The sequence below is a fragment of the Microchirus variegatus genome (genome assembly GCF_963457635.1).
Source record: "Microchirus variegatus genome assembly, chromosome: 3".
Lineage (NCBI taxonomy): Eukaryota > Metazoa > Chordata > Actinopteri > Pleuronectiformes > Soleidae > Microchirus > Microchirus variegatus.
In genome coordinates this window covers 32,874,192-32,888,939 of record NC_139804.1, presented here as the reverse complement: position 1 = coordinate 32,888,939, position 14,748 = coordinate 32,874,192, and the positions used below count along the sequence as shown (strand labels likewise).

Below are 14,748 nucleotides of genomic sequence, written 5' to 3'. Positions count from 1 at the left end.
CTATCAGTATGAATACTGATATGTGTATATTATTTCATTAATTATGTCAATTACATCCTTTTTAATCATTTAGTTGTTCTTAATATTTTTTCTTTTTATATATTTAGTTTATTATATTATGTAATGTATGTTAGTATGTTATTACATTTTTTATAGTCGACTATTTCTACTATGTTGTTGTTTATTTTATTTTATTTCTTATGTGAGCAATATTAGTATTCAAGTCAGTTCAAATCTCAGATTTTTTTTTTTAATGTGTTTTGTACCAGAAAACTGATGCTTTGTGTTATTATATGGACAAGAAGGAAATAACACAACGTATAATTTAAGAAAAAATATTCAGTTGATGCAAAATGTTACTAAATTAATGTGCAGCAACTTAAAAACATGCTACTCCAGAGTCGGAAGGAGTGTTCGATTGTGACCAAAAACGTCTCACGAGCAGCTCCGGAAAAGGCCGAACTTTCCCACTCTGCACACGTCGCGTGAATGCAGCATGACCGGCGCCACGTGACGCGGCGAGTGTAGTCACGTGATCTGATGCGCGTGTCTTCCCTGTTGCCGTCAACTTTTCCCTCCTCACATCCCAAAACAAACAAACATGGCGGACGTCGAGGAGCGGCGGAGTCTGTTAGGAGACGAGGACGAGCGGCTTGGCGGTGACGGAGAGCCGCAGACAGGGGCAGGAGGACCGGGACCGATGCCGGCCATCTGCGACCCCCGCCGCCTCCTGCACAGAGTGGTTGTCCTCGTCTTCATGTGCTTCCTGGGATTCGGTGAGAAGCTTTAAAGTCTCCACTTCTCTTCTGGCAACGCCACACAGACTTCACTCACATTAACAAGACGTTTAAAGAACGTTAGCCCGTGGTTCTCCTGGGGTTATTTATTTAGAAACAACCAAAACAAAAGCTGAAGTTTCGAGAACGTTCCCTCAGGGTTAAGCAGCAGAAGCTTAACGTTCCCTAAATGTTGAGGAAACCACATACTGAGACTTACACGGAGTTACACTGCCATTGTTTATCACTTCTTATTAGCTTTGATAGCTAAACCAGCCTTTTGATACACAAATCACAACTATAGGTGGATAAATGTGGGTTTTTGTGACTAAATGACCTCATTTTGTCTCTTCTATAGTGAAATTAACGTACTAGTTTGCTTACTAATGTTGCAGCAGATGTAGATATACTTTTATTCACTGAGTAAAATATGTAAACATAAAAAAAACAATAGTTGTAAAGGGCGCTAGCATGGAAGTCAAGGGGATAGCAGCTTATTTAGCCTAATGTTGTTGTCGTTAGTGATATTGACAGGTCTTGACGTTTGCCAATATCTGATAACACAATTTAAAGCCAATATCTGGAGATAATGTTATCATGCTGATAATACTGGACATCCCTAATTAATAACTTATAACTGTTAGGGAGGAAGTAAGGGAAGGAAAGGGATTGTTGCTATTGTTGCTCATGCTAATAGTAGTTCATTTGTTTTAGGAAGCTACTTCTGTTACGACAACCCCGCTTCTCTTCAAACTCAAGTCCTTCAGGTATTTCACCCTCTTCAACTGCAGCGACTCTGTCAATTGACTCCTGAAGATCGCATCTTAAATCGTACATTTTAAGTCTTGACGCGTTGTTTCCTACTGGACTTGAACTAGGATCTGAACTTGAACACTGAGAGCTTCATGCGGCTCTACGCCTGGTACTCCTGGCCCAACGTGGTGCTGTGCTTCTTTGGAGGCTTCTTGCTGGACAGGGTTTTTGGCATCAGGTAGAGAAAGAAATAACATGTCATTGTGTTTCATAATCATCACAAGTGAAAGTGAAATTGAGTCTTGGTCATTGTTATTTTATTTTTTTGAAACAGAGTTGGAACCATCATCTTTTCTGTCTTTGTCTGTGCGGGACAGGTGGGTTTACTCTCATATATCTTCATGAGAAATATATTTTATGATGAGGGGAACATGAAATAAAAATTATTTGTATTGTATTTGTTTGTGAGAAAAATTATGTTAGTTTGAGTTTAAGTTATTGGGAAATTAACATTTTACCATGCGATTCCTGACGCGTTTCAGTCCAGGTTAAAAAACCCTACACGGCAAATAGTGACAAACATTGACCTAGACTTTATTCTTGTTTGCAATCATTCACATAAGTATGTTAGTCTGGACTCTGGAGCCCTGTTGTGGATCAGATGTCACTGTCTATACACATGGTTTATGTCTTTTCTGTTTTTATGTCTCTTCATGTATTTAATTATACTACTTTACAGCATGTTGGTTCCCTGTTGTTGTGCAGATTAGATATAGATTTTGGCTTGGAAAAAGAAACGATGGCTGCTTCAAAAGTGCTTTAAATGTAGTTTTAAAGTGCCTAAAACTGAACTTGTTAAAACCTGAAACCGTGACATAAATTAATGGGATTTAATGTGTTTGTCATTTTCTCTACTTCACAGATAGTATTTGCCACCGGAGCTCTGACAAATCATTTCTGGTTGATGGAAGCTGGACGTTTTATATTTGGGTAAAAAAACAAATGTTGTTAATCTGAACCTCAATGTCACAGATATTTAACTGCAAACTGACGGAGGCTCATAAAAATCGGAGGCTCATATTGCGCTTCATCTTTTCTGTGTAGCATTGGTGGAGAGTCATTGGCTGTGGCACAGAACACATACGCAGTCAACTGGTTCAAAGGAAAGGAGCTGAATCTGGTGTTTGGGCTTCAGCTGAGCATGGCTCGACTGGTAAGGACAACACAATATCATGGCGAATGATCCTGCCGCTGTACACTGTGTACCGTAAATGTCCAATGCAAACGTATTGCTCTTTATTCGTCTCAAGGGCAGCACAGTGAACATGAACATTATGGGCTGGGTGTACAACAAAGTTGCAGGCCTCGTTGGCTCTCCTGGATATACTGCACTGGGCGGATCGCTCATGATAGGTGAGTGTCCACACACACACACCTGTGCTGTAGCTGGTAAAGGGAGTATGCAGGCTTCATGAAATGTTACACATTAAAGCTCTGGTTACATCTCTTTCTATGATCATGTCTGTGTTTCAGATAACACATTTTAACTGAGGCACAGAGAAGTGGTTTAGAAACATAGAGAAGCAAAAGTGCTGCTGAATGCTCCAGATGAGTCATACCCCGGTTAGGAGAAGTGAGAGCTCTTGTCTTTTGTTTTTGACCAGTGGCGATTTCTCTAAGCTCAGCTTCCTCTAAAGTATTGTCATATATGCACTGTGTTGTATTTACAGTTGAGTACTAAACTTGGGCTAGAACTAGTGTTTCGTTTGTTCAGATTCAAGCTCTTTCCCGTAGCAGCCTCTTCATTAAACCTAAGCTTCAATTGTTCTCTATGGGACGACACAGAATAGTTTTTTTTCACTGCGGTGAGAAAATTGTCACTTCCAGGGAAGCTGGGCTTCTGCATGATGATTGAAGTGTATTGTATTAATGTATTAGTGCTGGGTACTAGGTTAACGCATGATGCTTTTCCATGATGACTGACCGTTTACGTGCCGCGACACCAGAGTCCAGGCATTAGCTCCTTTTAGCGTCGGTTAGCGCGCCTACAGTCGAACTGGAGTGGTCTGTTTATTAAACGAAAAGAGCAGCGCTATAAATAACCAGCGTACCTGTGTACTGCGTATGTGTGCCTCTGTTTTTAAAGTTTTGCGTTACTTTAGAGACTCATTTTAACAATCGGGAGTCACGTAAACATGACGCCGCGCACGTCTTTTTCCGGTCAGTCGTCATGGAAATGCATCATGCGTTAACGTTGATGCCGTTAACGCGCGCAGCACTAGTATATATATATATATATGTATATGTATATATTTGTATACTGTAAATACACATAGCATTCCAGGTTTACATAATTATCACGTTTCCTTGTTCTAGTTGTTCATTTGCCGAATTGATGTATAAAATCCTGGGCCTGAAATGAACTTCCCTGTTTTCTTCTGACTTGAGCTAAAACTGCTTACACTTTTGTACAGTTGAGTTGTTTTCTTCAAAGCTGTTGTCTTCCGTTGTTCATTACACTTTTATCTGAGATAAGTCAATATGATCTGATACAAAATCAATGAGCTGTTAAAAAAGGTATCTCACTTTGAACCTATGGATTATCTTATCAACAAAACTTGACAGAGACTTGAATTTTCTTACTTTCTTCTTCCCTATTTGTTGTGTTTAACTTTTTTTTCCCCCCTTCGTCTTTCATAAGCTGCTGTAACCTGCCTCTTTTCACTCATCTGCGCCTTGGTGTTGGCGTTCCTCGACAAACGAGCTGAGAGGATCCTCCAAAAGGAACAAGGCAAAACGGGTAATGATTATGAAAACTTTATACTTCCTCCCAGAATGTTTCCAACAGTCAGCGGAGAGCAGAGAATGCTGTCAACACTCAAATGTATTGGTAGATATTGGTCTACGGAACAGTTTAATATCTGGTAGATTAGTAAATGTATTCCCTTTAGAGCTTTAAAGTTTCCTCAAAAGACGTCGAAATAAAACAGTGGTCTCACGTTGATGTGCATGTGTGTTATTGTTGCATTTAAGGTGAAGTCATCAAGCTGACAGATGTGAAAGATTTCCCCCTCACCCTGTGGCTCATCTTCATCATCTGTGTGTGCTACTATGTCGCCATTTTCCCCTTTATTGGACTGGGCCAGTGAGTACTTTTTAACTTTCCTCCTGTGGTCTTTCACATGTCGTTATGTCACTTTAGTGGTTGAAGACTATCTTTTCCGAGCTGTGGAGGATATTTTTTTGTGTTGTTTGTGTTGAGGTCTTATTTAGACAAATGTGAGTCACAGGAAATGGTCTGAAAACAGATGTGAAGACGGTGTTTATGTATTCATTGTCTATTTCATTTAGAGCTAAATTTCAAATTATTTCAATATGCTCAAGTGTTTAGTAAATACTTATCCTTTTAGTTTTTCTTGCTGAATGATTGAACCCTTTATCTTGTTTTCTTGCTTTTCCCCCTTGTTTACAGGGTGTTCTTTATTGAAAAATTCAACTTTTCTCCGGCTGAAGCTAGAGCTGTCAACAGGTAATTCAGATCACTTGTAATAAGACATTGAGACTTTAAAGGTGATGTATTTATAAAATACGTACAAAACAGTGACTCACTACAATCCCATAATGCATCAGCGTGGTTACGAGATTCTCTGAAAAAAACTGAACACTTCAGTCCAGCATTAAACTGGAAAAACACATTCAGTACTTGTACATTAATGTTCCACCGTCTGCTATTTAGAACATTTGACAGTTAATTTTCACGCGTCATCAACAGGCGGAGATTGAAAGTGAATGTGTGTCTGCTTTAGAGCAGCAGTGGTGCGTTCTCGCACGATGAGAGGAGTTGACAGGACAGCAATAACGGACCATGAAAACAAAAACAAAATCAACTTTTTGACTTCTACACTTCCAGCCTCAGAGGATTTATCTGTCCAGTGGATACATGTTATATATGATGGCAATGTGCCTGCTAGAGCCTGCAAATGATCACTTTTCCAAATGCTAACTGCTGTTAGCTCCCAGTAGCCTCTGTGGCTGATGTCATTTCCTGTCCCTTAAGTTTGTTTTTACTTTTTTTAAGGTGGACCTAAAGAGATACTACTAATTGAGCGTTCTGAACAGGGCTGTTTTGGCAGGGTGATTGAACTGCTGTGGTGCTTCATTCTTATGGTATTTTGACCAAAGCATGTCACAGACATGTTCATTAGGACACCAGGGAACTAGGTTAACTTGGAGAAATAGGGTATAATATGACCCCTTAAAACTTGGCTGAAGTATTGATTCCAAAGAATTTCATTTGATATTGATGTATTGATTTAACGGCATTGGACGTCCACTGTCTTATTAATATTTCTGATGCTAGCAGCTAGCTGCTCTATGCTCACTCTGTTAGCATCCAAGTGCTATGAGCTGCATTATTGGGTGGGTGGCAGTAGGTGGCGCAACAGACGAAAACATAAATGCAACTTGGGCCCTGCATTTCAGTTAAACATGTTTCTTCAATCTCTGGACATCATGGCCATTTAAAGGGACACTGTGTAGTATTTATGGGTTTATATGACCCAAAATCCACTTTTTTATACATATTATGTGCTCCTGCATTGTCTAGTCGCTGTATAATAGTTTTTGTTTCATTTTCTTAGTGTTTCAAAAAGTCATGTAAAATAACATGGTCACGGGCCGCGGTTGCATAGCCACTGTTAGCAGCGAGACGCCATGTTTCTACCGGAGCCTGTAAGGACAAACGCGAGAGAACAAATCAAGCGTCTCTTTACTTGTAGCGGAAGTCCCGCCTCCTCTCTCTCCGCTTCGTCTGCTACGGCCGCGGTAGCTCGCCCTCTCCCTCGCCTCACGAACCTCATCTGCTGACACGGAGAAAGACAACGAGGACGACATTTGACCGGCTGAGGATACCGTAGCGCTCAGGGAAGGGAGGGGGTGAGCAGAGCAGCAGGTCTTTGTTGTAAATTTCAGCCTCTCCTCTAGATGGCACTATAAACTACTTACTTCACCTTTAATGTCTCTTTTACATGCATCACCTTTAAGTCACTGAAATTATTAGAGTCTGCTTTTACTGATGTGTCTTGAAGTACTTTTGTGGGGTCTTCCCTGTTTCTTATTCAAAGTGTCGCATATTTGAGAAATGACATTTCCTTGGTTCCCAGTGGAATCTGACGGCTGATAAATGTCCCAGCACATCAAGTCGGGAGCAGAGACTGATTGTTACAGAGCGGTCGTCTCTAGATTACTGTCATTAAACTCAAACTCCAGATTCAAGTTAGAAATGTCAGACGTATTTAACGTGCAGGTGGATTTTTCATTGTCTCTTCAGCTTCACAACACTTACGTCCCACTATCTTGTCTTTCCCCAGTATTGTGTACATCATCTCAGCCCCCGCCTCTCCAATCCTGGGTTTTCTGGTTGATAGAACGGGAAGGAATGTAGTGTGGGTGATAATCGCCGTGATCGCCACGCTCGCCGCACACATGATGCTGGCCTTCACTTTCTGGAACCCATGGATCGCCATGGTAATGGCATTGGCAAACTTTTTTTTTTTTGTTAACTTGCACATTCATAAACAATAACAGGATGAAATGATCTGTAAGGCCTTTGGTGTACAAGGGATGATAGAAGTGTTCAGGTTGTCAAGGCAATTTTTTTCACACTCAAAAGGCATTTAAAGTTTCTGCTGAGTTTTCTGCTTGTAGTTGCCAACGCATTGATTTTCCTTTTCCTGTGAAGTGTGTTTACATCGCTCAGTGTAACTTTTAGTCTGCATTGGTAGTGCAAGTAAAAGCACTTTAATTTACAAGACAATTTTCTGTACACAAAGGCCGATTCAAGGTGCAGAAACTCTTCCAGCAACACAGAAGTAAAATGGAAGGAAATCCCTTTGAAGTAAAATTGTGCAAGAAATTAAAGGCTGAAGAAGAATAAATAGTCAAAGTTTTCAATTTTTTTCAAGAAATTTGTCAATCAAGCTTTCAGCCACATTTCAAAACACTTATCATATTGTATCATTACTCAGGTTCCACAACAGGATGTTGTAAATGCATATTATACATCTTATACAATTGTTCTCACAGTACCCTGATATGAGAGGATGTGTGTATGTGTGTGTGTGTGTGTGTGTGTTCTTGTTTTCCAGTCCCTGTTGGGCGTTTCCTACTCCTTACTGGCCTGTGCTCTGTGGCCCATGGTGGCCTTTGTGGTTCCTGAGCATCAGCTGGGCACTGCCTATGGCTTGTATGCACTTTCAATAACTGCCGTTAGACACACAAAAACACATAAACTCGTACAACAGCCAGTTGTTGTCACTTTTGCATCAACGCTGATCTGAGCTCTGCCTTTTGTCCTCCAGCATGCAGTCCATCCAGAACCTGGGACTCGCTCTCATCGCCATGGCAGCTGGAGCCATACTGGACACCAGAGGATACCTGGTTTTAGAAGTCTTCTTTTGTGCCTGCATATGCAGTCAGTATTTTTGTCTGTTTAGTACATGTGTGTGTGTGTGTGTGTGTGTGTGTGTGTGTGTGTGTGTTTGTGAGAATAGTCTTTTAAACTCTGATTAGACACTTTAGAATAACGGTATCTGTGATTTTTCTAAATTGTTTTTTCCTCTCCGTCCTGCAGTGGCACTGATGGCAGTGGTGATGCTGTACTTCGTAGATTATCTCAGAGGTAAGGGAAGAACGGGGCCTTAGTTCAGTAGACGTTCATCTTCAACTCTCAGACCAAATGCTCACTCCTCCTTTCCCGTCTTGTCACTGATTCCCTGTCTTGCCCTCTTCTTCTTCTTCTTCTTTTTCACTTATGCTAAATCCTCATTTTACTGTTTAATAAACATCCTCCTCCTTCCTCTTGTGCGCCAGGCGGAGATTTGAACCAGTCAGCAGCAGCCAGAGCTAGACTTCAGAAAGAAGCCACTTCAGATGCAGAGTGAGTAGCTTTGACCCTCGACTCTTCAGTCAATTACCCAACAATTAATTAGAATTTTAGGAGTTCCTGCGCTAATTTACTGGATTATGTCCTTAGCTGGACCTGCTGCAGTCGAAATAATCTACTGCAGTGAATAAATACTTTATATTTTCTTCTAATCCTGCCTCACTATACAGTCGGAATAGCACAGATTTTAAGTCCAATCCAATCCAACTTTATCTATAAAGCACTTTAAAAACAACAAGGGCTGAAACCAAGTGCTGTACATTAGAGATACATGAAACAAATAAAATATAAAAATGTGTGACCTAATAGACCTAAGAACAAACAATACAACAATAAAATACTGTAGGAAGTATACAAACAACACAAATAAACAAGTCATACAATAAAACTATATAAAAAAGATTAAAAAAAAAAAACATCTGATACAGTAAGTGTGATAGTTTCCTTATTTGAACTTTGATCACAGCTTCAACCACATGACTCGCATGCAGATTTACACAATCATGCCTCACTAAGCTGTACAGTTTTAACAGTTTACTGGAGCGAGCTCGTGTCGGGTGATAATGAGTCACGTTCTTTCTAAAATGATGGGTGAATGAGTTGTCATTTATCCCTGATACAAAGGTGTTAAATCGAGACATTTCGCCTCCTATTCAAGTGCCTTTTGCCTTTTAAGCGCGAGTTTAAAGCTGGAAATTGAAGGTGTGAATGTTGAGTTGTCAGTCAGAAGAGAAAGCAGCGTGATGGACAGGTTGATAGAGGAGGTCAGGCAGGAGTCGCTGTGCACTATGTTTTATGGAGATGATGATTGTGGTGGTAATCTGCAGTGATAGTAGGGGTGTGGGTGGAAGAGAGTCTGCAGAGGTGGAGGTGTGCTCTGGAGAGAAAAGAATATGAAGGTGAGTGGAAGCACGACAGAATACCTGTGTGTGGATGACAGTGAGACAGGTGAATATGCAGGGAGTAGGGCTGGTGAAAGTGGATTAGTTAAAATACCTGGGGTCAACCATCCAAAGAGCACAAGAGAGGACGAGAAGAGAGTGTAGGCAGGGTGGAGTGGGTGGAGACGGGTGTCGGGTCTAAAAAGGTCTCTATGAGCTGGAGGTGGCAGAGCTGACGATGCTGACTGACCAGGAAAGACTTAAGCCCAATTTATACTCCTGTGTAAAGTGCTCTGCGTCGACGCAGAACCTGTTGTAGAGTCTCTGCGTCGTCTCTGGCTGCACGGAATATTTTTTAAGTGTCCGTCACTCTGTCAAGGGACAACGGAGACGGCAAGAGCTGCGATTGGTCCTCAGGACAGGCCGAGCGAAGCTGCTCTGTGCCGGCTCACAGTGAGCACCGAGCGTCCACAGAGGGCGGAGCTGATCCCCGCCGACTTCGTCGCTGCCGAACTATAAATACGTCATATCTTAACACACACAGCACATGTTTAGACTCTAAATGGCCAATTTCTCGCCTCAAATTATCTTAAAACTGCTTTCCGGGACACAGAAAAGTGAGAAACGGCCACTGTTTCAACAACAACAGTCTTTCTCCCTCCGACACCATTGCTCACTGTAGCCAAAAGCACAACAACCTTGCGCAGCGACCCCTACTGATCGGGCGGGAAATTGCAGCGCCTATCCTTCACCATGACGCAGAAGTATAAAGGCTCGAGTGGTCTACGTGGTGACGCAGACGGATAACGCATTACGCAGTCGGAGAAGTATAATGTGGCCTTTAGAAATGAGCATATTTGAGGGACGGCTCTGGTTGAAGAATTTGGAAATGAAGTAAGAGAGTCGAGGTTTAGCTGGTTCGGTCATGTGCAGAGGAGGAATAGGGATTATATTGAGACAAAGGGATGTTGACGATGGAGCTGCTGGGCAGGAGGAAAAGTGGAAGGTATATTTAGAAGAGAAGGTCCATGGGTGTTTTGAAGGAGGACATGAGGACTGTTGGTGTAACAGAAGAGGACACATGGGATATGGCAAGATGAAGGTAGATGATCTGCTGTGATGACAGAGAATAACAATAAATAAATACGATGATGATCAATGCTACAGCCTTTTAAAACCAGGAAAATTCATCACAGAATAAGTATCTCAATCACAATAACAACATTTCACAATATAGTTATAATATCGATATATTGCCCAGCTCTAATCAGTGCTATATGTTCTATTAGGTTTAAATTGTGTCAAAAAAGTACTTTACTTTACTTGTTTAGCACACTTTATTGCTTTATGAAGTAGTTTCCATGTTATCTTACCAAATGGGTACATCTATTTTGGTTACAGGTTTAAATTTCTATATATTGGCTCTTTTGTGTCGTTGTCTGTCTGATGGTTTGGGTGAGATGTGGTTCAAGTCAGAACTTTGAATTTTTGACTGGAGCAATTGAGGTTGGTTGGTTTAGGTCAGGGGTCTGCAACCTGCGGCTCTAGAGCCACATGTGGCTCTTCAGCCACTCTGCAGTGGCTCCTTGTAGCTTTAGAGATCAAGGCGACAAATAAAAGTGTTTTAATATCTTGTGCATCACATCCAACGTCGACGTAAAATTCAATATTCAGTACATGTTTGGATGCGTCCTGTCCATCTTTGGATCCACATGCCTTTTTCCCGAGCATGAACAACATACTTGCTTCATTTATTTCAATGGGTTAATTTTTTATTTCTTTAATTTGCCACAAACAATGAAACAATGGAAGAACCAGGTCTACGGGGTCTAGAGGTTGGGTATAAACTGAACATGTTTTAGTTCTTAAATGTCATAAATGAAAGAGACTATTACTATTGTATATAGTTTGTCTGTATAAAAAACTTTATACGTGTTATTATCTTCATCTTGTGTGTGTTTTTTGCGGCTCCAAATGAATTTTATTTGGGTGGAGAGACGACAAAATGGCTCTTTTCATCCTAAAGGTTGCAGACCCCTGGTTTAGGTATTTGATTCGCGAGACTGGGCGTGACGATTAGCTTTGTGATAATCTCGAGAAATAACGCAAAATATCCTCCCGCAAATGAAAAAAAACAAAAACAAGCATAGGTGGAACGATAAGTACTGTCTATTTCTCCATCTCACTGTGCATCTGTCTCATCTTTAATTCATTATACTTTATATAAATATATATATGGCTTATCTTGATTGACTAATATTTTCCGGCCCGTGCTGTAATTGATATTTTCCAGATGATGATGATGATGATGATGATGATGGGAACACACATGGCTGCACTGTCCACCCCAAAGCTGTCAATCAACTGCCAAGGGGCAGGACTGAGCTTGTGTCATCTGTGGCTCCTCCCACCTGAACTGAACTGACTGTCTGACCCTGGATATCACATCATTTTCTTTTGTTCCGTATCAGGACACAGTGACGCCTCACACTGACTTTATCTCTACCTCTCACTCTCCACTGACTCCTGGGTGTTTTTTGAGCTTCGGCCTGAAGTTTCCTCAGTTACTAAAAAGAGTTAGGAACGCATGAACATTTACACATTTAAAACGTTTCAATGAAGTTGAGTGAAGATGAGACTCGGATCCTAGGGTTTCTTTTTATATGTACATAACTTTTTACTGCCATGTTTTTTTATACCTATATTTCTTTTTTTCACTTGGTTCCGTATTAAAAAAAAAAACCTCATCGTTGAATTATTTACGTGACATTTGTCAGCATTTTAAAGTAATTCAAGCGAAATCTTCTTTGCTGAGTTCATATCCAATTTTAATCATGTGCCTCATTGACTCTATATGGTGTTGGCAAAGCACTTTAGTGTTAATGCTTTTTATTATTATTGCTGCCGTCTTTTATTTCTTAATTCCTTCATCTGCTCGTCTCTGGTTTTTGGAAGTTAAAGATATTTTTTACAATAAGAAAAGAGAAAAAGTCCGACTTTGAGCAAATTTTGTATTAATATGCATAGTTTTATTAATGTGATCTCTTCTATATTCAGTTCTGCATATCACAGTATTTTGCTCATTTATCAAGCTCAGGTAATTCATTTTTGTAAGCACTTTCTCACGTTCTTTGCTTACAACCCCTGAAAAAAGACTCCTCTTAACTTCACCGTTCCAGAGTTTGTCTCCCTGTGTGTCGTGATCAGTCGCAGATTATTGTGTGAGTGATTTACAGTCACTACCTCAGTTAGACAAATGAGTTTTTAGTCAAATTTTTCACACAAAAAATGGCACTTGAGAGACTTGGGGTCAGTAGCTTTTTTTTTCACATTTAAAATGACAGACAGAGCCACCGCTCACTTCATTGTGTCTTTAATTTGCACTACGATGATATAACAGCAGCTCGGTCTTTGTATCGTCGAGAATATACAGTATAATAATATTATGTATTCGTTGTTGTTGATCTGTGTGCATGAGGATGTACGATTGGGAAATTGAAGAAAATTGCACATTAGATTAAAAAAAAACCACTTGCGTCACTTACGTATATATGACGTAATATATTTGATACCAGATTGTTAATGGAACGATGATCTTTTAATTAAAGACTATCTTTCACACCCTTGTAATTGTCTGTTATTGTACAACATTATTTTTGAATGTAGGGCACAGCTACCACGGCGTCTAGACTCTATGGTGATAATTTATGTCCTTGGCCTTTAGCGACAGGCTGCATGCGATCAATCCTGCTGCTAATATTTACATAATTGTACATATTAGCCGTGATAAAGTTGGCCACATTATTATTCCTGCAGGTATAAAAGGCGGCCCAGTAAACTCACAGAGGGTGATTTTGCCAGATTAGCACCAATGTCTGCTTTTGGCCTACGCAACCGGTATCTATCCAGACTGGGAACACAGGTAAGCACACACACACACACACACACACATTCTTGTACTTGCTGCATACTGAGGACCGGGTTGCTGACAAAGTGAGAACCATCATTTCCACCTTATAAGTCAACACAATTACAAATATCTACTTCATGAATGACATTTCCTTACACTATAAATACCATGTGCATACTGTGTATATTCTGCAGACCTGTTATAATGTACATTCTACATTCTATTTTTAAACCTATTTTTATAGTCAGTGTTAATATCTTTATATATTGTACTTTATATATTCTATCTCTTTTTTTGTAATGCATGTTTATTATTTATTATCCTTCTTTATTGTCTTGCTGCTGTAACACTGTAAATTTCCCCACTGCGGGATGAATAAAGGACTATCTTATCTTATCTTACATCCATAAAGAACTACTGTGTGCAGTACCATAAAATGTCTGCAGGTGGAGCCCCAGAGCAAAACGTGTGTGAAACACCTGGGCTGGAAAACGGGTTTTTGTACCAAATTGAGGACCTCGGTTAAAAACAGAGTATAGCATGTTTACAACCTAAGGAAGTGATTTGAACGACAACAAAGTGAAGACCGGCCAAAATGTCCTCACTTCATAAAAATGACCTCACTTTGTTGGTTAAAAACCCTCACTGGGTCTCAGTATGCCGCAAGTACAAGAACACACACACACACAGACAGCTATTTGGACCTTAACTGTAAACTTAACCTGAAGAAATTAGGTTTTTGCGTCATTAGGACCAGGTTTTGGTCCCCATTTGGACCACTGGTCCTGACAAAGTTGGTGTTTGTACTAGAAAAGGTTATACTTGGAACACAATTCAAACACTCATCCTAATCCACTAATCTTTACTCTGTTATTGCTTTATTTTTTAAATGAGAGAACGTCTGGAGGTTTGTTTCTGCTGCTTATTAAACACAATCACCTGATGGACTGGAAGTGTGCTCGCCCGTTTCCTCTCGACTTAACCTGTATGTGTGTGTGTGTGTGTGTGTGTGTTGTTCTTCTCAGCTCCCAGACCACTGTTCGACCCATCTGTCATCACTTGCCCACAGGAGTGTTTTGAAATGATGCCCTCCATCGTTCGTCTGCCTGCTCCTCCCGCGCTGTAGCTCTGTGGCTCCAGCAAGTATATGCACTAAAAACAAATAAATAAAATATATCTTATTATTAAAATGCAGCACTTAAACCTTCAAGGTGAAATGTTTTGGATGGGTGCTTCGCTTTGTAACTTTAATGTCACTACTGAGATATCATTTTTTAGCTTTATTTTGCCCTTCACTTTGGGTGTGTTTATTTATTATGATTTTTTTTTAATTAAAAAGTAAATGCCAAGTATTGTTTCGTTTTAGGGTCTTTAAGGACTCTTAAAACAATAGATGGCAGTAATTCCCACAAATGCTTAATATCGCATGGTTATTAGATAAGAGACCTTCAGCAATCACACTATCAGCTCAGAATCAGTGAGTGA

General features: G+C 40.2%; 1 protein-coding gene across 3 annotated transcripts; it reads left to right on the top strand.

Moving 5' to 3' along the window:
* Positions 1 to 601: 601 nt before the first annotated feature.
* Positions 602 to 14,348, top strand: mfsd1 (major facilitator superfamily domain containing 1; the record flags this gene model as incomplete). Of its 3 annotated transcripts, XM_083886526.1 has the most annotated exons (17): positions 602 to 776; positions 1,491 to 1,543; positions 1,655 to 1,767; positions 1,864 to 1,906; positions 2,452 to 2,519; positions 2,634 to 2,742; positions 2,840 to 2,942; positions 4,231 to 4,329; positions 4,563 to 4,674; positions 5,002 to 5,058; positions 6,899 to 7,055; positions 7,676 to 7,773; positions 7,889 to 8,001; positions 8,161 to 8,208; positions 8,400 to 8,466; positions 13,170 to 13,275; positions 14,289 to 14,348. In XM_083886526.1, the coding sequence occupies 17 exons, from the start codon at positions 602 to 604 to the stop codon at positions 14,346 to 14,348; spliced, it is 1,581 nt and encodes a 526-aa protein (XP_083742652.1). The 3 variants fall into 3 exon arrangements, with proteins under 3 accessions (XP_083742652.1, XP_083742653.1, XP_083742654.1); XM_083886528.1 differs by lacking the exons at positions 13,170 to 13,275; positions 14,289 to 14,348 and adding an exon at positions 11,647 to 12,876 and having other exon boundaries at positions 616 to 776; XM_083886527.1 differs by lacking the exons at positions 13,170 to 13,275; positions 14,289 to 14,348 and having other exon boundaries at positions 8,400 to 8,470.
* Between the last annotated feature and the right edge of the window lie 400 nt (positions 14,349 to 14,748).